General features: G+C 46.0%; 1 protein-coding gene across 8 annotated transcripts in view; it reads right to left on the bottom strand.

Annotated features, from left to right (window-relative positions):
- TOX2 (TOX high mobility group box family member 2) overlaps positions 1-24,127 on the bottom strand; it is a 151,694-nt gene that overhangs the window by 77,105 nt on the left and 50,462 nt on the right. For all 8 annotated transcript variants that reach the window (XM_014845925.3, XM_044748345.2, XM_070485968.1 and 5 more), the window contains exon 2: positions 23,142-23,207. In XM_014845925.3, coding sequence (XP_014701411.3) covers positions 23,142-23,207 — 66 coding nt within the window. The remainder of the gene's footprint in view (positions 1-23,141; positions 23,208-24,127) is intronic.

Below are 24,127 nucleotides of genomic sequence, written 5' to 3'. Positions count from 1 at the left end.
TTGTGTCTGCCTTCTTTCACTTAGCGTAATGTGTTTGAGGTTCAGCCACGTTGTAGCATGTATCAGTAGTTAACTTCTTTTCATGGCTAAATAGTATTCCATTGTACATACATACATGACTTGTTTATCCATTCATCCATTGATGGACATCTCGGTTGTTTCTGTCTTTTTGCTATTGTGAATAGTACTGCCATGAACATTCATGTACATATATTTGAGTTCCTGTTTTCACTTCTTTCGGATACATATCTAGGAGTGGGAATTGCTGGGTCATATGGTAATTCTTTAACTTTTTGAGGAGCTACCAAACTGTCTTCCACGGTGCCTCCACATTTTACATGCCCACCAGCAATGTATGGGGGTTCCAATTTCTCCACATCCTTGCCGCCAACACTTATGTTTCACTGTTTTTACTACAGCCATCCTAGTGGGTGTGAAGTGGTATCCTATTGTAGTTTTGATTTGCATTTCCCTAATGACTAATGTTGTTGAGCATCTTTTCATGTGCTTCTTGTCCATTTGTTTATCGTCTTTGGAGAACTGTCTATTCAAGTTGTTTGCCCATTTTTTAATTGGGTTGTTCATGTTTTTGTTGTTGTGTTGTAAGAGTTTTTTATATATTCTAGGGGCTGGCCCCATGGCCGAGTGGTTAAGTTCACGTGCTCTGCTTTGGCAGCCCAGGGTTTTGCGGGTTCAGATCCTGGACACGGACATGGCACTGCTCATTAGGCCAGGTTGAGGCTGCGTCCCACATGCCAGAACTAGAAGGATCATAACTAAAATATACAACTATGTACTTGGGGGATTTGGGGGGAAAAAAAGAAGATTGGCAACAGTTGTTAGCTCAGGTGCCAATTTTTTTTAAAAAAACAGTTTTTTATACATTCTAGATACTAGACCCTTATCAGATATATGGTTTGCAAGTATTTTTTTCCCATTTGTAGGCTGTCTTTTCACTCTCTTGATAATGTCCTTTGATATACAAAAGTTTTTAATTTTGATGATGTCCAATCCATTTATTTTTTTCTTTTGTTGCTCATACTTTTGATGTCATATGTAAGAATCCACAGCCAAAGCCAAGGTCATGAAGAGTCACCCCTATGTTTTCTTCCAAGAATCTTATGGTTTTAGCCCTGACACTTAGGTCATGGATGCATTTTGAATTAACTTTTGTATATGGCATGAGGTCGACTCCAACTTCATATTTTGCAAGTGGCTATCAAGTTGTCCCAGCACTATTTGGGAAACAGACTGTTTCTTCCCCATTGCATTATCTTGGCACTCCTGCTGAAAATCAATTGGCCATAGGTGTAGGGGCTCATTTTGGACTCTTAATTCTGTTTCATTGGTCTATATGTCTATCCTTATACCAGTACAACACAGTTTTGACTACTGTAGCTTTGTAGAAATTGGGAAGTGTGAGTTATCCAACTTTGCTCTTCTTTTTTCAAGATTGTTGTCGCTATTCAGAGGCCCTTGCAATTATATATGAATTTGAAGATCAGCTGTTCCATTTCTGCCCAAAAAGGCCGGGAGGAATTTAATAGGGATTGCACTGAATCCGTAGCTCACTTGGGCAGTACTGCCATCTTGCCAATAATAAGTCTTCCAGTCTATAAACACAAGATGTCTTTCCATTTATTTAGGTGTCCTTTAATTTCTTTCTGCAACGTTTGATAGTTTTCAGTGTTCAAGTCTTTCACACCCTTGGTTAAATTTATTCCTACATATTTTATTCTTTTGGATGCTATTACATACAGAATTGTTTTCCTTGTTTGTTTTTGGGATTGTTCATCGCTGGTGTATAGAAACACAATTGACTTCTGTGTATTGATCTTACACCCTGAAACTTTGCTGAATTCATTTATTAGCTATTTATTATAATTCTAAGGGAAAGTAGAAATTCTACACCATTGGAGGAACAAAAGAAAAAGGGAAAAGAAAATAGAATCTGATCAATCTAACGGAAAGCTGAAAAGAAAAAAAATAGGAACGAACTATGAAACACGATAATAAAGAATCTTCACAAACTGACAGCATTAAGAATAAATATTAGTAATCACAATATATACGAATGATTTCAATTCTTTTATTAAATGATAAAAAATTAATATTTTGATTAAAATAAATGAATCTAAGATATGACATTTATAATAGGCATGCCTAAAATAAAATGACATGGAAGGTTAAAAATAAACAGATATATCAGGCAAATAAAAAGCAGAAGTGGCAAAATTAATAACAAATTAAGTACAATTCATGGCAAAAAGCATTAAAGAGAGCATGAGGAATACTTAAGTTGATAAATGATACAATGCACTAAGAAGAAATGACAGACATAAACTTTTATGTAGACTGATAAACCACAGGAACATAAAAAGAAACCGTTAGAAATACAAAGAAGATTTAACAAAACCATAAACATAATGAGACACTATCACATCTCCGCAAAAATTGACAAATCAATCAGATAGAAATGAGTAAGGATAGAAGATCTGAATAACACCATTTACCCTCTTGATTTGTCCCAATATTTAAAGAATACACATTCTTTTCAAATGTCCATGGAACAGTGAAAAAACATGACCATGAACTAAATACTCCCATACAGCCATGCGTTGCTTAACGATGGGGATATGTTCTAAGAAATGTGCTGTTAGGTGATTTCGTCATTGTGCGAACATCGTAGAGTACACTTACGCAAACCTAGATTGTAGAGCCCACTACACACCCAGGCTACATGGTACTGATCTTATGAGACCACCGTCGTATATGCAGTCCATCATTGACCAAAATGTCGTTATGTGGCACGTGCCTGTAATCTCACATTTTTCAAAAGGTAGAAATGATATAGACCACATTCTAGGATCCAAATGTACCAAGCTAATTATTAAACAAAGAAAGAGGCAGCAGAAAAAAATGGAGGGAGGCAGACACTCCTAAATATATGGACACTTTAAGAGCAATTTTCTAAATAACTTTTGGGTTAAAGAGGAAATCACAACTAAAATTACGAGAACACTGCCTGACAAGACCTGTGAGAGGTGGACAATGGAAGATTTATAACTTTTTGCCTAAACACATTTATTAGAAGACAGAATAAATGAACTCAGCACTCAACTGAAGAAGCCAGAAATAGAAACAATATGAACAAAAAGTCAGTAGAAGAAAGAGTAATAAAATAGAAAACAAATTTTAGATAGATACAAGAAAGAGCTGATTTTTTGAAAAGGCTAACAAAATAGTCAACCACTGACAAGAAAAAAAAAGAGGATACCCAAAAAGGAATGAAAAATATATTGATTCTTTGAAAGTCATTGAGAATTCCTTTGTTAACACAGTATAAGGCTAATTTTCATAAATTTTTATTATTTCCGGCTTAATTCTGTTGTTTAAACCTTCTAAAAAACTATTATTTCTCTTTTTCTGCTTAATCCATTGGTTTCTAAGACAGATATGTTAAAAATTTCCACCATGATTGTGATTTTATTAATTTCTTCTTGTCTTTCTGTCCAGTTTTTACTTCAGATATTTCAGAGCTATGTTGTCAAGTATTTACAAATTAATGGTTATCCTATCTTCTTGAGGAAGTGTACCTTTCATTATTCGATGGTTTTTCTACTTTTTCCAGCTAATGCTTACCAGAAAATTCTGAGACTGGCATTTGGACTGTCCATTCCCATTGCCCACCCCAACGCTGTAGAAGAGAAAGGCAGAAGGTTCACTAAGGGGGAGTCTCTAGGAGTAGGGGGCGATGTGACTTTTCTCCCATCCTGGCCCCCCCCCTTCAGGCCAAGTGAGACAGCCCCCGGCAGCACAGCTTGTCGGGACTAGGGGTGCAGCACAAAAGGGAAGTGGCGCCTCACTCCTTCGTGAAGCCTGATGAGAAAGTTCTCGGGAGCACCCAACTTGTGTCTCCAGAGTTACGAGCCTTAGGAGGTCACTGTCACTGGAAGGTTTTGGCAGATAGGACGATAGCTGGAGCTGCCTGAAATGGCAGGGCCAGGAGAGACGGAGAGAATGAGAGAGAGAAACAGAAAGCAGTTGGCATGTACTTGGTTTGGCAAGGCAGGGATGTGTGAATTGCTGGGAGGCAAGTGAAAGCTAAGGAAGGCAGCTGCTGACGGCGTGGAAAGGGGTTCCACCCAAGACGGTAGCCTGATGGGGCAGGGGGACCTGAGAAGCAGGAGGTATGTCATCAGGTATACGACTACCTGCAGAGCAGGCCACGAGAGGCGAGCCACAGAGTGAATCCCCAGTTCCCTGTGCCTCATGGAAAAGAGCCAGCATGTGAGAGCCTGCTGTAAGAGCAGGCACGGCCAGTGGAAGATCAACACAACTAGTCAGCAAGATGTTGACTCTACTCCTTTAACTCCACCTCACCCTGTCCTCATCCTAGAGTCTCCAGCAGCAGCAGAGGAAACGGGAGTGCAGGGAGAGGCAACAGAACCCCCATCCCCACCACAGTTTTCCGAGCCCATGAACCAGGGAGGAAAGAGCACGGGATGGACCATGCTGTCTTGTACCCTGCGGAGTCCAGCCTACTCAATAACCCAGGATGACAGCAACAACACCTTATGTTGATACAGGACTCTCGGGTTCCAAATGCTTTCACGTATTTCAAATACTTTTCCCATAAAAGCTTGAAGATTCTTGGAATACATAATCAGCGAGTACTATTTTTTGATCTGCAGAAAGAATGCTGGCTTTGGCGTTAGACTGACCTGGGGGAATTCCAGTCCTGCCACTTACTTGCTGAGGGACCTTTGGCAATTTATCCAGCTGCCTACTCCTGAGTGTCCTTATCTACAAAACCCCACCTAACAGCTGAGGGAATTATACAAGGAAACAGATGTGAAAACACACGAACAGCAAGTCAACACAACCCCCTCTCCCATATCCAAGGAGGGAAAAAAAAAAAGACCTCAGGGGTAAACAGAGCAAGTGTTAAACATCTTTCCCATTTTACAGATGACGAAACTGAGGCTCAAAAAGGAAAAACGGCTTAACCAAAGTCACGTGGGTGGCATTTACGGAAACAAGAACGAGAAGCCCTGACTATCTGGAGCCAACACGTGCTCTCCCACTGTTCATGCCGCTCTCCATACACGCACATTAATCCTGACTAGCCCAGGACAGTCCTGGTTTATGCCTCTTGTCCCGGGGTAATTTTTAATAGTGCTCTCTTTCACTCTAAAATCATCCTGGTTTGGACAATTATATGGCCACCCCACCATCCCACCATTTTGACAAGTAAAACCCACACTGTACAAGAACATCTCAGCTAAAGGACTGTCATTCAATTCAGTGTTTCCTGACTCTCAAAACAAGAAAAATGGCATCTTATCCAAACCTGAAACCCCATCAACTGGAGCAGGGCACCCAGCACTATAACTTCTTATTATGTGTACAGTGGTTTTATGAATTCAGTGGGGAATGAAATGCAATTTTGTCAGGCTTGTCTGTGTCCATAATGACCCAGTCAAACTAATCATCTTGGCTAATACCCCTGTGTCACCCATCCCAGAGATGTTTAATAGAATCTTTCTGATTCATGTCTCGCAGCACATCAGATCTGGAGTATTGCCACACTTCTGAAAATCAGCACAATTATGCCTTCTTGTTGGGCTATCATTTTCCTGGCCTGAAAATGCTTCTTAAAAATAAATAAATAAATAAAAACCCATACCGTCTATAAATGAAATGGGAGTGAAAAAGCCATACTGTTAAAATTGAATGTGGATTCTGGAGGAGGAGGGGGGAGATGTAATATCTTTTGAAGCCTTTATTTCTAGGCAGAACCTCCAAGCCATGGTAACAGGGGTGGAGGAGGACGCATGACACCCTCCCGCTGGTGGTCCTGACCCTGAAATGCTTGGATCTGAGGAGACAGAGGGAGGTATCGTAATGTGACGATGACAGCCAGTCATATTAGACATGAGTTTTGTTTACTAAAACTATATCTGGGCACAAACATGATAATCCCCTTGTGTTTTCGCTCAGGAAGTTATCTGAGTCACTCTAAGGTTCAAGCCATTTTCTGGACTGATACAGCTAGGGGGGTTGTTTCTGGAAAAATGAGTGATTAGTGGTGGGGCTTCCTTCCTCTTTAGGAGGAAGCAATCCAAGCAGAACTTAAGTAAAAAGGCTGGGGATAACCTGGGACAGCGTTTAAGGGAGAGGGGGCGGCCTGAGCACCAGGCATTACCCCATTTTGCAGATAAAGAAACTCACTTTTCCAATAAGTGGCAGAAGTTTGTATATTTTAATAACATACTTTTTACAACCACGTATCCAACTGCCTTTTTGACACTTTCCCTTGGATCTCCTAGAGGAGAGGTCAGCAACTTCTTCTGCAAAGGTCCAGATGATAAATCTTTTTGGCTTTGTGAGTCAATCAGTCTTTGTCACAACTATTCGACTCTGCTCCTGTAGCACGGAAGTAACCACAAACAGCATTTACACTAATGAGGGTAGCTGTGTTCCAATAAAGCTTTATTAACAAACAACAAGTGGAGGGCCAGACTTGGCCCATGGGCCATGGTTTGCTGACCCCTGTCCTAGAGATGTTTTTTTTCCCCATAGACACTTTTACCATCTAACACACAATGTTCTTGACTTTTAAAACATACTTATTGCCTGTTCTCTTCACTGGAATGTAAATTCTGCTGTTTGGTCACTGATTATTCCAAGGACCAAGGAAAGTACCTTGCACATAGTAGGCCCTCAATAAACATTTGCTGAATGAAATAATACATGAATGAATGAGAATAGGGGTTTTGGACTGCTGTGTTCACAGTTGCATCTCCAGCACCTGGAACGTTGCCTGGCACACAGTAGGTACTCAGTAAATACTTTTTTGAATGAATCCATTTTCTGATGGCCTGCTGTGGTATAGGGCCGGGCTCTGCACCCTGTAAGCTCTAAGAAGTCAGCCAAGGTCTGAAGTGGTCTTCCCCTTAGAGATGCTGCTCAGTGCAAAATTCTAACTTGACCTATAAGAGTCTTCTGGTTCCCTGTCCTCTTCTTGGAAATCATCTTCCCATGAAGGTGTTTGAGCCGCAGCTCTGCCTCTGACAGGCTGTGTGACCTTGGGAAAGTCACTGCCCCTTTCTGGGCCTCAGTAACACCACCTGTGAAAAGAGGGAGTCGGACCAAGAGATTTTTTTTTAAAGCTGTTATTGGTTTTTTTTAAAGATTGGCACCTGACTAACATCTGTTGCCAATCTTCTTTTTTTTTTTTTTCTTTTCTTCTTCTCCCCAAAGCCCCCCAGTACATAGTTGTGTATTCTAGTTGTAGGTCCTTCTGGTTGTGCTGGGCCAAGAGATTTTTAAACCCAAATTTAATTCCCGTATGTGCCACCAGTTTGCAGGTACACAGGAAGACATCAAGCAGTGCTGATTTTAAAAGCATTTTAAAATGATGAGTAGGCTCTCCAGTTGTTTCCGTGTTAAAATAGCTTCTTGAAAAAAATTATGTCTATTTGAAGCTTTTTTCTTTTCCATTTCTACCTTTTGAAAACTACAGAAGTACCATTGTCTAAAAATGTGCCAAGCCAGCTGCCTGGGGATGAAGGCACCAAAGTTCTGAGAGACTGGCCTTTGCGAGTGTTCTGAAGTCCTGTGACACAGGGCTAAGGAGGGAAGTCCCCCAGTCCATGCTGCTCCAGGGACACCGACCTGCTCAGACCCTTCCCAGGCCTGCCGCCCTCACAGCAGGGTCCCATATCTGTTTGGCATCCGAGGCCTCCTGGACCAGATCCTGCAACATCACCTGACACCAGGCACGGTGAGCCCACTGCAGCCCCCAAATACTGCATGCTCTGGTATCAGCAAGCCCGGGGTGTGCTGGACCCTCTCCTCCGGCCATTGTACCTCATCCCAGTGACATTCCAGGACCACCACAACACCATTCTGCCTTCCCAGGTGCTGGCACCAAAGACTAGGCCCAGCACTGTAAGCCTGCTCTGAGCAGAATGGAGCAAGGCCTCCTCCTACAGCCTGGACCCCATGTTCCTGTTAATATGCCCCAGAAGTCCCATCAGGAGACTGCAACCCACAGCTCATCCACTCCCCTAAGGTTTATTGAGGCCCCTCTGTGAGCCAAGCTTGTGCTGTCCTGCTTCTCTGCAGCTTTGTTCAAAATAATAATAATAGCAGCAAGAATTTAAATGCTTCTTACCATGTGCTAAGTGCATCCCTGTTGTATGCACTTTTCATACGTGAATTTATTAGTCTTAATAGCTCTATGAGGCAGGTGTTATTATATCCATTTCACAGAGGATGAAAGCACTGAGATGTAAAACCTGCTAAAAGTCACACAGCTAGGAAGGGATGGGGCCAGGTCTCCAACTCAAAAGTCTAGCTCAGGGGATCTGAATCCTGCCAACAACCACCAATGAGCTTGGACACAAATCCTCCTTCAGTCAAGCCTTTGGATGAGACGGCAGCCCTCAACAACACACTGACTGCAGCCTCGTGAGAGAGCTTGAGCAGAGGCACCCAGCTAAGCCACACCTGGATTTCTGACCCACAAGAACTACGAGACAATTAATGCATGCTGTTTTTAAACTGAAAAGCTTAGCTCATGACTTGGTACTTTTAAGGACTGTATTATTCTTTATAAATAGAAGGGACTGGGCTCCCTCATGTGCGATGCTGAGCTTCCATGTGGATTCTGTCTCCATAGGCAGCTCCCAGCTGCCTCTTCTCCCATTCTCTGATGGCCTCTCTCTGGTGGTCCTCAGGGAGGGCATGTGCCTGTGTCCTTCCCAGTTTATGAACCCCCTGAGCACGGACCCTAATTCCTCTTAGTGCTTAGGGGACACAGTACACTTTAGGCCACACTTCTCAATCTGTAGTGCGTACACAGATCACCCGGACCTTGTTAAAATGTAGGTTCTGATTTAGGAGGTCAGGGTAGGACCCGAGATGCTCCAGGTGATGCTGCTGGTCCATGGATCACAGTGTGGATCACAAGGCATTAAAAGCATAGACTGACCCAGACAGACCATGGTTCAAATTCCAGTTCTGTCACATCCCAGCTAGGAGTCCTTGACCTCTGAGAGGTAGAAAGACTTACCCAAGGTCACATAAGAAACGAGAGTTACCTGAGCCACACACAGAACCCTGTGTTCTGACATCCAGTCCAGAGGCTCAAAACTGCAGCAAAACCCACACTCCTGAGCTCCGGACTTGTCTACGTGTGTATCCCTGCATGTCTACACACACGAACGACGCGTCTGCACGTGCACAAACACGTAGGTGAAAGTGGCTAAATGGCAGCACGTGTGCCAGTGGATTTGCGAGAGCTGTTCATTCATTCACTCCCTCTTTCACTCGCAGGATATTAACACAGCTCCTACTATGTGCCAGATCCTGCTCCCATGAAGCCAACAGTCTAGGAGGAGGCAGCCATTAAACAAATAAACACACAATAAAAATCTCATTCGTGTGTGAGTGTGAGTGTGAGTATTGCTCACAACAGTCCGAAGAGCTAGTTGCTATTATTATCTCCATTTCACTGAGGAAATTGAGGCACAGAGAGATTAAGTAACTTGCCCAGAGACACAGAGCGATGCTTAAGGAGTGAAAAGATGTCTATCAGCAAGCACGCCTGGGTGAGCACAACATGCACCTGTGATTGTATTTGTGCGTGAATGTCTGTGTACAAGCATGTCCGTGTCTGTGCCTGAACCTGGAGGCACTTTTCCACAGACATCTTCAAATAGTCCATAAATAACATTTTCTGGCATCACAACATAGCATCACAAAAACACACACAGGCACGCACATGTACAAACATTTTTTTTTGAGATGTTCATATTTTCAAACATTTCTTAAAACTCTGTCCACAGAGAAACAGGAGTGAAGGTTGGGGCCCGCAGAGCTGAGCAGATGCAGAGAAGCCCACACCACCTGTTTCCCTGGGGTGAGCCATGGCTCGGGCAATTTCACAGCTCATCATCCATTATGAGGCTAAAATAATTCTTCCCCACCCAGGAAGTTAAATAAATCGCTCAGGCTGTAAAGGGCTAGTCCATCCAGATCCCCAGTGGGAACACATTACTTAGTGAGCTGATAGACACAAGATACAAATGACCAAATCTGGATAGTTCCTTTCCCCATCTCGCCAGCTTTCTAAAAAGGGAGACATCTGTACAAATACCTTGATAATTCTCTTACTCTTTATTGTAGCATAGGGTACCAACAGAAGGCGCACAGTCACAATGTACAGCTCAATGATGACTCTTCACAAAGTCCACAGACTTGCATCAACAGCACCCAAATGAAGAGAGAAAACCTTACCAGCCCCTCAAGGCCCCTCACTGCCCACCCCCTCAGCAGGGTAACCACAATTCAGATTTCTATCATCATAGATTAGTTTTGCTGTGCATGTGCCTTATGTGAATGGAATCATACAGGATGTTCTATTTTGGTGTCTGGCGTCTTTCACTCAACCTGGTGTTTGAGAGATTCATCCATACTATTGCACGTGGTTATAAATGGCTCATTCTCGCTGCTGCACAGGATTCCACTGTGCGAGAATATACTGCAATCACTTATCCAGTCTACTGTTGATGGGCATTTGGATTGTTTCCAGTTTTGTGCTTTTATGGAAAGTGCTGCTGTGAATATTCTTATCCGTGTCTTTTGGTGAACAGATGAATGCATTTCTGTTGAGTGAACACCTAGGAGCTGAATTACTGGCTCACAGAGCTTTAGAGACTGAGAAACGGTTTTCCAAAGTGGTTGTACCAATTTACACAGCAATGTATGAGGGCACCCGTTCCTCCACATCCTTGCCAACTTGGTATTTCTGTCTTTTCCATTTCCTACATTTTAGGAAGAGTATTTCACAAATTTCAAAATGCTTCCTCACCCTTCTCCTGCTGTCCTTCTCCCATTGCCATCTCTGGCAATCGTTTATGAAGGCCAGCAACAAGAATAAAGCTACAACTGCTCCATGTTTAGACAGCACACAGATACAGCCTCCAGCCACAACCCACCTACCCTCAAGGGCCATCCCAGCACAGTGAACAGCCCAAAGTGGCACAGAGCAGCTCCAAGGGCCTGGAGCTGTTACAGAGAATCTTATTTAAGGTTTTCTTGAGGGGACTTTGAAGAGGATGATCCCATTTCCCAGGCAAAGCAAGACTTCCACAAGGCCCTCCTTCCCCATCCCCCTCTCTTAAGCCAACAGTGGTTCACCGGTCCCTCTGCCCGTCCTTCCCAGCCTGGTACACGCTCCTCTCAAGGCCATGCAGCCCCGCTCCCCCAGGCTCCTGTGAGTCACCAACACCCCACCTCCCCAGCTCGGTGTCCCTGGGTGGTTGTTCAGACTCTGTCACCAGGCAAACAGGCGCATCTCCAAGGCCCGCAGCACTGGCCTGACTTGAGGGAGTCTGGGCTGGATTTCCATTGACCTGAAACCTCACCTTATTCATTCCACCCCAGTCCTATGTAAAAAGTGTGCACAGAAAACTGGAGCTACCAAACTTTCCCCTCATTTCTTCACTATTTGGCTTCTCTTCTCTAAATTGTAAATTCCAACAACAATAAAAACTTTATCAAGCTCCTATCATAAGCAGCACTGGCCGAGCCAGTTTCCTTATACCTACTTAACTAGTCCTCTTAACTAACCTACATCCACTTTAACTAGTCTAACTAAACTAAACTACTTAACTAAACTGAACCCACTTCTGATTTTCTTAACCTACAGTAGGTAATAAGATCCCCATTTTACGGAAGTAGAAAGCAAGGCCAAGAGAGGTTACGTAATTTGGTCACAGTCACACAATGAGAACAAGGCAGAGACCTGGAGCACAGACCTGCAACTCACTCTCACTCAAGTCCCTTGTGCTCCACACTCTCCCAGGAGCTGGCAGGATGAAGGATGACAGGCCTGGCAGGGGCAACCACCACAGGCCTGGACCTTTGCTCCCCATCAGAGCCACAGGCTTTCAGTGTATATGAGAGACAGAGAAATTGGCTGTCTGGACCACATGAAGGCCTCTTAACGTTAATGAGACGTGAACCAAGGAGGCTTGGCAAGCCCAGCTGTTCCCTGGGGCACTGGGCTGGAGGGCCATCAAATGGAGAGAGGTGGGGAGGGGTCGTGCATCTTCAGAGGGTTGGCGATTATCAGGAGGCATCTTCTACTACTTTTATTTTGCAAGAGTATTTATTGGCACATTTTAAAAGCAAGATAGTTCCAATATCATCTTCTCAATTTCAACCCTCAATGTAATTTGATTTGCATTAGATATAATAGCTGACTGGCCTCCCCTTTCCTGATATTTCTGATGCTGCATTTGACTCCTCTGCTCACCACGATCCGGGTGGATGACCTTGGGCAAGTTGTTTTACTTTCCTGAAAATCAGTTTTTTCATCTGTAATGGATATCTTAATAGCACCTCATGCTAACTACCATTTGCCATGTATCAAGCACTAGAGTAAGAACTTTGGGTATAAATGCATCTATTTTCCCCACATCACTTTGAGGAACTCCTAAAGACAAAATTGAGGTTTGAAAAAGTTGGTGGACTTGTCCAAGGTCACCCAGCCATGAAATGTCAAGACCAGAATTTGAGCCCTGGTCTGTCTGTCTTCTCGTGTCATTACCCTTATAACCCATCTGACCAACAGCATCTTTTTACTGTCGCTACTGGTGGGCTAAAACCTTGCTCAGAGCCACTGACCTCCATCTCGGAGGCCCCCTCAGCACTGGGGAGACTCAGCCAGGTGGGAGAGGTCAGTCTCTGGCCTGTTGGACAGACCACCGTCCCTCCTAGGGACTCAGGCAGGGGGTGGAGGAGGCCAATCCCTTGGCCATAGACATAACTAGAAGGTCTCTCATAGATACCCATTCAGCCTCCATTCACGGATGCAAAAACCAGAGCTCCAAGAGGCAAATGACCCACCCAAGGGCACACACTGAGAGGGGCTGAAGAGAGCCAGTCCCAGGCTCCTGACCCTCCAAAAGCCACAGACCCAGCACCATTCTGGAAAGGCCCCACATCTGGCCTCATTTCTACTTCTTGAGCGCAGGGTGAGCTCATGCGTATGTAGCAATGACCAAACGTGTTACGTCAGTAGCTCTCCCACCAGCAAAGACCCTACAGAAAGCCCTACAGAAGATGCTGAGTTCAAAGTGGCTGGCGTGGGAGAGGGAGAGGGGTGCTGTTTTAAAGAAAATCCTTGAAATTACATTTCCAACCCATGACTGTTCCCTCCCCCAACCCATAAACTTCCTGCACCATCCTCATTGTTTCCATCCCATTTAGAGAGAGTGAACGTTTCCAGGGATTCAATTTCTCTCATAATAGTTGGAAGGAAACAAAACTATACGCTGTAAACATTCACTGCATTGTATGAAAAATATCTTTATTACGGAGAGGGTGCAATAAAATGCATACCAAGTTCCCTCTACCCCAAAAACATTCCCTAATGCTTCCATGCCTGCGCCCTCAAATATTTGAACATCTCACGGCCAGGCCTCGAGAACTTTAAAATAAACATGCTTTTAGCCATTGGAATGCAGCATTAAGATTGGTGAGGTGTGAGCACCAAGTCCTTCCAGGCAGTCTTCTCCCAATGAAAACAAGAGAGGCTCGTCCGTTTTTCCGAGCACGTGCAGGGGACGGATGGGGGGCGGCTCATTAGTTCAGTCTGACATATACTCAACTCCCTCCATAGACATCGGATGGGGTTTTTTCCCTCCTTGCATTTTATTCTCCAGCTGCGAAATGATATTAAATTTCATCAGATTTGAACAAAATCTATGGTCTCGAAACAGTTTCCTTTAAGGCCCCTCATATTTATTCAGAATTCATGAATCATGTTCCGATAACACAACCATAATTATTTTTAAAGTGTGATGTTTGTGGCTTTAATAGGAAATGCTTGCAAAAGGCCTTTTCTCTTTGATTGTTTGTAATCTTAGCAGTAATCGCTGCTGTTCCCTTCTCTGCACCACAGCAGGCGAAACACAATTTCATTTTAATATGAATCGTGAGCTCTTCACCCAGGTTTTAATTAAAGCAATAAAAGCCATGTCGTTTTTGCCCTTTACGAGGTACACAGATTCAGAGGCCAGAGTTACTACTCCTAGAATCTTAGATTTCAACGATGGCAGGGGGGCCTCCTGCCCCTCAGTGCATTTACTGGGAAGCATTTTTGTTTGTTTGCTGGTTTCAAAGACTCAACTCCCTCTCTATCTGTCTGCACTGCAGTTTCCTCGCCTGTAAAATGGGACGGCAACAGGACCTGCCTGATAGAGTTAATGTGAGGATGAAATGAGACCAGCCATGGGAAACATGCAGCCCCAGTGCCTGAGCCCAAGGAAGCCCACAGTAAATGTTTGTTATCATCAGCATCATCAGTACTTACGGCTGAAAAAAGCCAACAGACCATTCACCCTCGTTATTCCCATGAGGAAACTGAGGCTCAGCGAGATACCAACACAGGTGAAAAGAATGGAGCAGAGCAGAACCTGGAACTTAGAGCTCCTGGCTCTCTCCCCATTGCAAGCCTCCTACACAGGCCCCCTGCTGGAAGGAGGCTGTGCCTTCAAGGCCACAGGACAGTACCCGGGGACTGCAGGTCTGAGCCCGGGCCCTGACCGGCTCCTGGTCTTCTGGCCTCCTGGTTATACCATCGACCCATTCTAGGCCTACACTTGATCCAAGGGAAAAGAAAACAGACCAGGCATCCCTGGCTATCTATGAAGGACGGCTGCTGCACAAACACAGTGGTGTTCAGAACCAAGAGCAAGAATCCACTTCAATCAAAGTCCTTGTGTGCCTGTTGTGTGCCAGTGACGTGAGAGGTGCTAGGAGGCCCGTTTTGTAGTATGGGAATCTTGGCCTTTATGACACAATAACTCCACTCCAGCCCACGTTCTACTGGTCCACCTGGAAGGGATGCTGAAGGAGCAGTGGGTAGGCAGGGCCTACTGGGTGCTGGGTGCTGCTCACACCTGGCAGTGCTCCTAATTGGTGGTATTCCCCATGCTCCACAGGCCCTAGGGCTCCCCAAGGAGCACCTCAAGTGGAAGCCCCCTGAACCTTCATGCCATACTCCCCCCGCCAAATAGCCCCTGGGCCCACTGGGACTCCCACTCTAAGAACAACAAAGTTCCTCGTTCCCCAGCCGCATCTTAGAACATGCCTTCCACTCCCCTCCTGCCTCACCAGGAACCTGTCTCCCGCACACGTTCTGCGGGTGAGCTGCCCGTTCCCCCACTGCCCATGTATCTCAGGTTGGAAGGTAGGACTGAGATCCTCCTCTCTCTCCACTGCCCCATCCAGACCACCATCCACCTTCCCTACAAATCCCTCCCCCGCCCCATGCAGCTCCATCAGCATCCAGCCGCTCATGCTGCCCACCCACCTCCTGCCTGGCCTCCCCTGTCATGCTCCCAGCCTTCGGCTCTGGGCTCTGGCTTCCCTCTATCCCACCCCAGCATCATCCTGGGTCCCTTCAGCTCAGCCACCATGCTGATCCTGGGCTCTTGGCTCCTCAGCTCCAGGAGCTTCTGCTCCACTCTGTGAGAGATTCCCACTCCCCAGATGTACCCAGGACCCCGTCAATGCCCACGGCTGCTCACCTTCCAATCACCACCCTACTCCCCACTCTGTGACTAAGGCATCCCCATTAGCTCCTCCCTTGGGGACTCTCTGGACCCAGGGCCCTCCTCTCTTCTCTCCTTGCTCAGCTTGGTTGCTCTGGTCCTTTACTTCAGTATCTCTTTGGGGCAAAAAGGCTTAAGTGTCTTTCTGGTACACCTGCCTGACTAATCTTTGCCCTGGATTCACACAACTGTCTGGCCCCCACAGCACCTGCACCAGGAGCTCAGTCTCCCAAGCATCACAATATCGCAGACCTTCTCCACCTCCTCAGGCCTCCAGTGCCCTGACTGTCAGCAGGTGACTTGCCCAACAGCCTCCCCGAGAAGACAGATGCTTCCAGGTGCAGACACCCTCTGCTCCCAGCCAACACATCCACAAAACCACACTCCTCTCCTCCTCCATCTGCCTCCTGGCTAAGGCCAGAGCTTCCACTGTGGGCAGGACCCACCCCCTCCTGCCTTCTCCCAAACTTAAACCATCAGTTAACCCTTCCCTCTCCTGAACCCTGAACTTCACCCTCTCTCCTGGATGCCTTCCATCAACCATTAAACATTCTAAAGATTCTCTCATCTTTTAAAAAAATCCCTTCTGCGGAATCCTCATCTCATTGAATGACAGCCCTCACCCTTGGCCTCCACAGCAGATTCTCACGCAGGTGGTCTGTGCTCACTGCTTGCATCCTCACTCACACCGGCTCCTCCATCTACCCTGGGACCTGCACGACACCCCTACACATCAAAGCTGCTTTTTCTGAGATCCAGACTTCCTTCTTCCTAAAACTATTGGATGGATTTCAACTCTCATCCCAACCAACCCCTCAGGAGCATCCGACCCCTCCTTCTTGTTTAAATTTTATTCAACTTCTTGAAATTACAACAAATCCCCATGTTAAAACCCCGACATATAAAAAGGTACACAGAAAAGTCTCTTTTCTACCCCTGTCCACCTGCCTAGTTTCTATAACACACACACAACATGTACACATGCACCAACACAAACACACATATGCAGGTACACACACGTATACACAGACACAATGTACACAGCCCGTGGTAAGCTTCCATATATCCTTCCAGAGTTTCTTTGATCAAATCGAAGCACAGAGAAACATACATTCTTACTATCTTTTTTGCAAAAATGGTAACATGCTGTATCTACTGTTCTCTACCTTGCTTTTTTCAGTAAATAATGTATCTAAAGAACTCCTACGTCACTTCAGCTTCCTCATTCCTTCTTTACCACCCCAAGTATTGCCTTGGACAGATGTACATAATTTATTTAACCAGTCCCATCTGGTGGCACATCTGGGTTGTTTCCAATCTCTGGTCATTATAAACAATACCAAAATGAATAATCCTGAATATGTAATTTCTCATGTGGGCAAATATATCTGTAGGACGTATTTCCAAAAGGAGAATTTCTGGGTTGAAGGTTAATGCATTTGTAATTTTGACAGACATTGCCAATTTGCCCTCCATAGGGGTTACACCAATTTACTCTCCCTTCCATGATGTATAAAAGTGCCTGTTCTCCCACACGGGCTCTGACAGCGTGTGCTGTCAAACTTTTAGATTTTTCCCAATCTAATAAATGAAAATGGTAGTTTTAATTTATTTCTCTTATGAACTATTTTTAGCATCTTTCCATATACTTAGGATCCATTTGTATTTTCTTTTATGTAAGCCATCCCCTGCCAATTTTCCTGCCAGGGTTGTGAATTGATTTCTAGGAACTCTTTATATATTAGGGAAATTAGTCTTTGATTATGTTGTGAGTTGAAAATATTCTTGTCCAATTTTTCATTTTTGTCTTTTGACTTGACTTATGCTGTTTTGGCCATACAAAAGGTGTTTTTCATTTTAATTTATGGTCAAAATTTTAAATCATTTCTTCTGAGACTTTGAGTCATAGAAACACCTTTCTCACTCCAAAGTTGTAAAGTATACCTTAAAGGCTTTTTTCAGGTGTCTTTATGGCTTCCTTGAGCACATTTCAATCTCTGATTTATTTACAATTTATCCTTTGATAGGGAAGGAGCTGTTGATCCAACATTATTTTTCCCAGATTCCTTGCTCCTTCTTGAAACAATCTGCCCTTGGCTTCTAAGATGCCATGTTCTCCCCCTACTTCTCTAGCCACTGCTTCTCAACCTATTTCACAGTCTTCTTCTCATCCTCTACTTTGCTTTCAAATGTTGGAGTTCAACATTTAAGAGTCATTGGTCCTCTGTTCCTCTTACTCTTCTCTCCCTCCATAAATTTCATCCTTTCAAGGTTTTAATGCCACAGGCTGAGAACTTCAAAGTTCACTTTCCCCATGAGCCCTAGACATATACAACCATCTACCTACTTGGACATCTCCACTTGGACGAACATCTCCAATGTAACAAGTCCAAGTCTGACTTCATCAAACTTGGACCTCCCCAGGCCTTCCCCAACTAAGAAAATGGTACCTCCATGCTGGAAAATGAACTCATGCTAGAAGCCTAGGAGTCATCCTCTACTCCTCCATTTCTTTCTCCCTCTATATCCACCATCATCAAGACACCAACTTTATTTCTAAAACATATCTCACATCCATCCACTTCTTCCCATCTCCTCTGCCTCTACCACAATCTAGGACATCATTCTTCATTTGGCCTATTACCATACTCTCCCATGTGATCTCCCCATATCCACTCTTGCCTTTGAGCTTTTAAAACAGCAAACTCATTCAATCTCAATCTCTCTATTTCTCATTAACAAAGCCCAGTGACTTGCTTTGACTAACAGAATGTGCTGGAAATGGTCATTCGTGCCAGTTCATTTGTGCGCTCTCTCTCTGTCTCTCTAACACATGCACACGCACACACACACACATACATACACACAAGTTCTTTCAATAATTCTTAGGACAAAGTTGGAAATCTTTAGAAGAAGTGGTACTTAGAGTTGTGACAGTGGAAAACTCTACTGACAGCCAGGAAGGCTGTACTGAGGAGGTGACATTTGCAGTGCCCCTGAAAGAACAAATAGGCATTTGTTGGGTGAAAATGGCCACAGGATTCCTCTCAGAGGAAACAGTGCATACAAAGGCGCTGAGTTGTAAATGAGCACAAGAGGTGACCAGATTCATCTAGTGTAACCAAAACATTATTTATGGTAATAAAAATAAGTCATAGCTAGTTTCATCAAACACTGGTACTTTAAATACTATCTTGGGTTAGATTCCCTTGAAGTAGGGCCTGAGATGGGATTCTTATGAGAGTGACCTACTGAGGAGTGACTCAGGAGAGAGGAAGGGAGGGAAGCAGGACAGGGCAGAGGGGGCTGAGCAAGGATGTAGTCTCTGCTGGAGTCAGCTGGGGCTCTGTGGGGAGTTGCAGAGCTGCTCCCCACTTGAGACAAGGCACCTGGCCTTCTAGACCATCCCCCACAGCCCCTCCAAGTTCACTGCTCCCATTTGGCAAAGACCAATTCTCCAGAGAAGGGGCAGCTATGAATAATCAGCAGCCAACATTCACAACAGCTGGATGCTGGGTACCCTGGCCTGGTGAAGGGAATCTGGGGGAGGCACCAACAGAATCTACAACACACACCTCACATACTTCTCATAATACCCCAGGAGGCAGGCGTTACTCTGCCCATTTGACCATGCATAAGGGGTCTGGCTGGGATGTGGAAGAGCTGGAATTTGCATCCAGGTCTGCTGAGACTCCAGCCCAGTTCCTTTCCTCATCCCAGGAAGAAGGAGCCTCTTCCCAGACGACATCACCAGGAAGTACCCATCCCTGTAACTCCTGGACAGGGTCTCCTCTCAAAAGGAGGAAGAGCTGATCTCCACCAGGCCTCCCACCCACAGAAGTTGCTGAAGGGCTGGAAGCCACACTTGAGAACAGCATCCCAGTCTCAGCCCACCCAGGTAAGTCGGGTACGAAAGAAACACAAGGCCCAGGGAAGGGGAAAAAGTGATAATTTGTGAAAGCTAAGGCAGCTATGCAGGAATTTTGTGGAGACTTACATAAAGCAAACAATGCAGCGCGCATGTGCAAAAGAAACTTCAAGCCCCTAAGAGCTGGCTGGAACGTTTTTACAAGAGACACAGTTGGCTGATACATATCCCATAGAGACCTCTGTCTCAGCTGCAGTTTCTAAACAAAGAAGCTGGTGTTTCAGGAGGTGGTTACATTAAAGAGCAGGTTTTTAACATGAGGAAACTGGATATTCTGAAAGCAAACGTCTTTCAGAAACGGCTTCCCACTATATCCAGAGCTTTGCACATATTAGGTGCCCAATAAACGTTTGCTGAATGGGTGAATCTAATATTTAACTGTATTTATAAAATACAGTTTATGCCAGTTAGAGTGTTTATCCTCAGAATCCTCTATTGGCCATGAGAACTTCAGTTTGCCCACATGTTTATGTCAATCCTGCAGTAACTGGGACAATATAATTTCTGCAGCTGATGAGGCCACACCCCGTGACAGGTTGTTCCTGTGCATATGTGCGTGTGTGTGGGTTCCAGCAAGCACTCCAGGGGAAAGATTAGAAGGAAACATACAGAACTTTTGCCATGAAGAACCAGGGGCCAGTGGAGGCCCACCAAGCCACAGGGAGCTGCAGGTCCCAGAGGAGTCGAAGCGATTCCTCAGCAAAATCACGAACTACATCCCATGTGTTTCCCATACATGGCAGTTTGTTAACAGATCGCAAAACAATGCAGCTCCTCCCATAAACTGATGGAGCCATTTCTCCATTCCTTGAATCTAGACTGGCCTTTGACTTGCTTTGACCAACAGAATGTGCTGGAAGTACTCATGTACCGGGTCTAAGCCTCGACCTCAAGAGTTCTTGCAGCCTCTGCTCTTGCTGCTCTGGGAACCCTCTCCCACCACATGAACGATCTCAGGCTGCCTGCTGGAGGGCTGGGGACCATCTGGAGTAGAAGTGAGTCCATCACACCAATCAGCCCATGGCCAACTTGGCAACTTCCTGCTGCCACTTAAATCATCCTGGCCATGACCAGAAGAGCCACCCAGCTGAACCCAACCAAACTGCCCACCCATGGAATCAGGAACTGGATAAATATTGGTTGTTTTAAGATACTAAGTTCTGGGGTGCTTGCTATGCAGCAAAAGCTAACTGATACACTATAAGAAGTCTAGATTATAATTGCTAAACCTGTTTACATCAAGGTTGGCTCAGGCCACCAGGTGGACTTAGTCAATCTCAGGGAATCCCGCTGTCTTCCTTATTAAGTTCTAAGTTAGGGAGACTCTCTTAGTGACAGCCAAGAGACCTGGAGGGATCCTTGAGGAGTCCAACCACCTCATTCTACTGTTAGCGATACTGAAGTCCAGCGAAGAGGAGCCACACTCACTCACCACACAAATATTTCCTGAGCGCCTTCTATGCACAGGCTTTGTGTCACACTGGGGGACACAACATGAAGAAGATAGACCAGAGCCTGCCCTCATGGAGGTTACAGTCCAGGATGGAAATCAGATGTTAACCAAGTCATCACACAGATAAACAGACAACCACAAATAGGGACGAACACCCTGAATTAAAGGACATGGTGCCATGAGAGAGAATCACGGGGAGGGGACCTAATTTGCATTTGGGGGTCACCAAGAGCTCTCTGAGGAAATGATATTTGGGCTGGAGCGAGGCGGTGGCAGCCTTGAGGTGGGAACAGAGCTCTCCACAAACAGCAAGGTAACAGGTAGAGCCCTGAGTCCCAGCTGTGCAGGTTCAAATCCCAGCTGTACTCCTTCCTGGCTGCCAATCAACCACCTTGAGCTTCAGTTGCCTCATCTACAAAATGGGGTTAGCAATAATGTCTACTACTTCTCCAGACTGTTGTGAAGATCAGCCGAAATAATCACTGAGAAAAGGGCTTTGCAAACTGTAGAGTATAGGGTGAACAGTTGAGGTTGTTGTTAACAACTTGGGGGGGACATTTATTTGCCCTGCACCTCCTCTCCAAAGGACTGTGCACCCCTCTGCCCAAGCCCTAGAGCAGACCTGGAGTGCCACTGAGCCCCCCTTTCCTTTCTTGGCGGAAACGCAGAGCCAACACTCTCCATCAGGGTTTGAACCAGCACCTACTCCACTACAGTATGGTTGTGAGAGCCCAAGCTCAGAATGTTAACAAAATGCAACTTAAACATCACTAAAGGGCTCAGAGGAGATGTTCAGGGGTAAGCTCTGGTCTTTTTAGACAACCACATTTCCAAGAAAATTATGGAAAATTAAATAACTTTAGTGGACTCTTCCAAAATGAGCATTTCCAAGACCTGGAGTCTTGCCCACCAGCTTCTTGCAGGTTGGCACTTCTGGATGCACTATAAAGGCAGCTTTGCAGCAGCAGCACGTTGCTCACAAGGCCATACGCCAGAGAAGGCGCCTGCCGTGGCAGCCCCAGCACGAGCACCCCCGCAGAGGCAGGGGAGGGGATGTAGCGTCTGCAGTGGGGCTGCCACACTGCAGTGGGACCACAGTATCTCCCCTCACTGGTGGTGCTCCCTAAGGGCCACAGGCCCAGGTCCTATTCACCATGTCCCCCACAAGACCTGTCACATAGTAGGACACATAAAATGTTTGTGAATTAACAGGCCTCTGTTTCACCAGCTGGAAAATGTGGGCCCAGTCGCCCAACTTGGACTGCCACAACCATCACGACTGCATAGACAGAGGTGTCCCTGGAGCTGACCTCCAGCTCCCCAAGTTTCTCAGTAGCTATGAAACTCCTTGGTTCTCCATCCAGCACCCTGGGCTTCTGCCACCCTGCAGGCACCACTGCCTAGGGAACCATCCTCCAGGATGCCACAGTCTGTAGTGAGGACCCTCTCTAGTATTACAGTCTATAGTGGGGATGCTCCCAGCTGAGACAAACCTTCATTTTCAGAGACCAGGCTCTCAGTGGGAAATCAGATTCCAGCTGGCATCTGGGGCTCCCAGAGGGCTGGGCTGGGGCTGGGGCCAGCCTTACTCAGGGATGACTTAGGCTCGTTTGCCCCCAGGGAGGACCGCACAGGAAGCCTCTGCTCTCCCCTCTTCGTGCCATGTCCACATCCCTCCCCAGTGGCATCAGACAACTCCAGGTGGGCGGGAGAACCCTGCACACCTTTGCGTGGATGTGCTCACCTCCACACCAATGTATGTCCCATGGGTGCTGTGTAACAGCAAGAGGCAGTCAGCACCAGGGAGCACGTGACATTTCTGCTCAATGCTGCTGAAAGTTTCCCCTCTGTGCATGGGGAATGTGGGCAACACATTTTGAGGTTTATCAAGTTGTCAATGATGTCCATTTGAAGCCAACAGCCAGGTACATAATTTACAGAAAACACTGTAGTCCCAGTTTGATTGTCCCTTTTAAGGGGACTCCACTGACATTCTTGATCATTCTGAGCGAGGACAGTGGTAGGCTGTGCCCCCGACTCTGCACCCCTCCCACCCCCACCCCTAAGCAGCTCAGCTCCAGCCGGCCCAAGGCAAGACCCTACTCAGGGAGGATGGGGCACCCACCTGACTGGTTGATAGGAGCTCCGGGTTTCCGTCACTCATCCCCACGTAGGCACTGTCACCATCAAACTGGAATAGAGAGAGACAAGAGGCTCTGAGTAAAACATTCTCAAGAAGGCCCCAGGAGAAGATGCCAGAGGAGGTCAGGGGACTGAATGCTCTGAAGGAAAAGGACTTTGGGGCCTGGAGAAGCAAAGATGGGAGCCCAGGGTGCCTAAGTCCCCATTTCAGCAGGGCTCCCTCTAGGGCGGGAGGAGGAGCCCTGTTCTGTGGTCCCGAGGGCTCAGGTTAGCACCATCAATCACAGTTAGGATGCCCTTTATACCTCATCCATAGATGTGGCAGGCTGCCTTGTCAGATACTGAGCTCCCCACCCATGGAAGTACCCAAATATCTCTCTTGGCCAAAATGCCAACAGGCTATCAGCTAGAGCCAGAATTCCACATGATAGAGGGAGGCAAGATCGGCAGTCTTAGAGTCCTGACAGCCTGCCCCAGACATGCCCTCCAGGTCTTACCATCCTAAGAAGCTTTGCCCCTTCACATCTGCCCCTTAGGCCCCCCTTGGCCACAGGCAGTGAGGACAGTGGTAGAACCATGTATAGGAACTACAATCCTGTTTCTGAGAAGCTGCCCAGTCTGGATTCAGGGAGATTTCCCTGCAACAGGGAGCAGCTGTAGTGGGAGAAGTAGGCTCAAGGACCACCAGCTCCCCATTTCCATGACATGTCATGAGCTGGTGTCTGAACTTCTGAGGTTCCTCATCTGTTGAATGGGGATAATGATAGTAGTCCCCTCTCCACGGGATGTTGCACTGACACCTGTACAGCACTTAGCTCAACTCCAGTTAGTTCCCTTCCCTTGAGACAGGTGTCTCGGACAGGGCTCCCCGGAAGCAGAGCCTGAGACAAGGATTCAGACGCATGTGAGCTTTGAGAAGCGCACTTTAGGAATAACCTGTAAGGGAGGGAGGAAAGCAGGACAGGGCAG

This window comes from Equus asinus, chromosome 15 (genome assembly GCF_041296235.1).
Source record: "Equus asinus isolate D_3611 breed Donkey chromosome 15, EquAss-T2T_v2, whole genome shotgun sequence".
NCBI classification, from domain to species: domain Eukaryota; kingdom Metazoa; phylum Chordata; class Mammalia; order Perissodactyla; family Equidae; genus Equus; species Equus asinus.
Note: the sequence above shows the minus strand (reverse complement) of the source record. Positions and strands in the feature narration are given on the sequence as shown.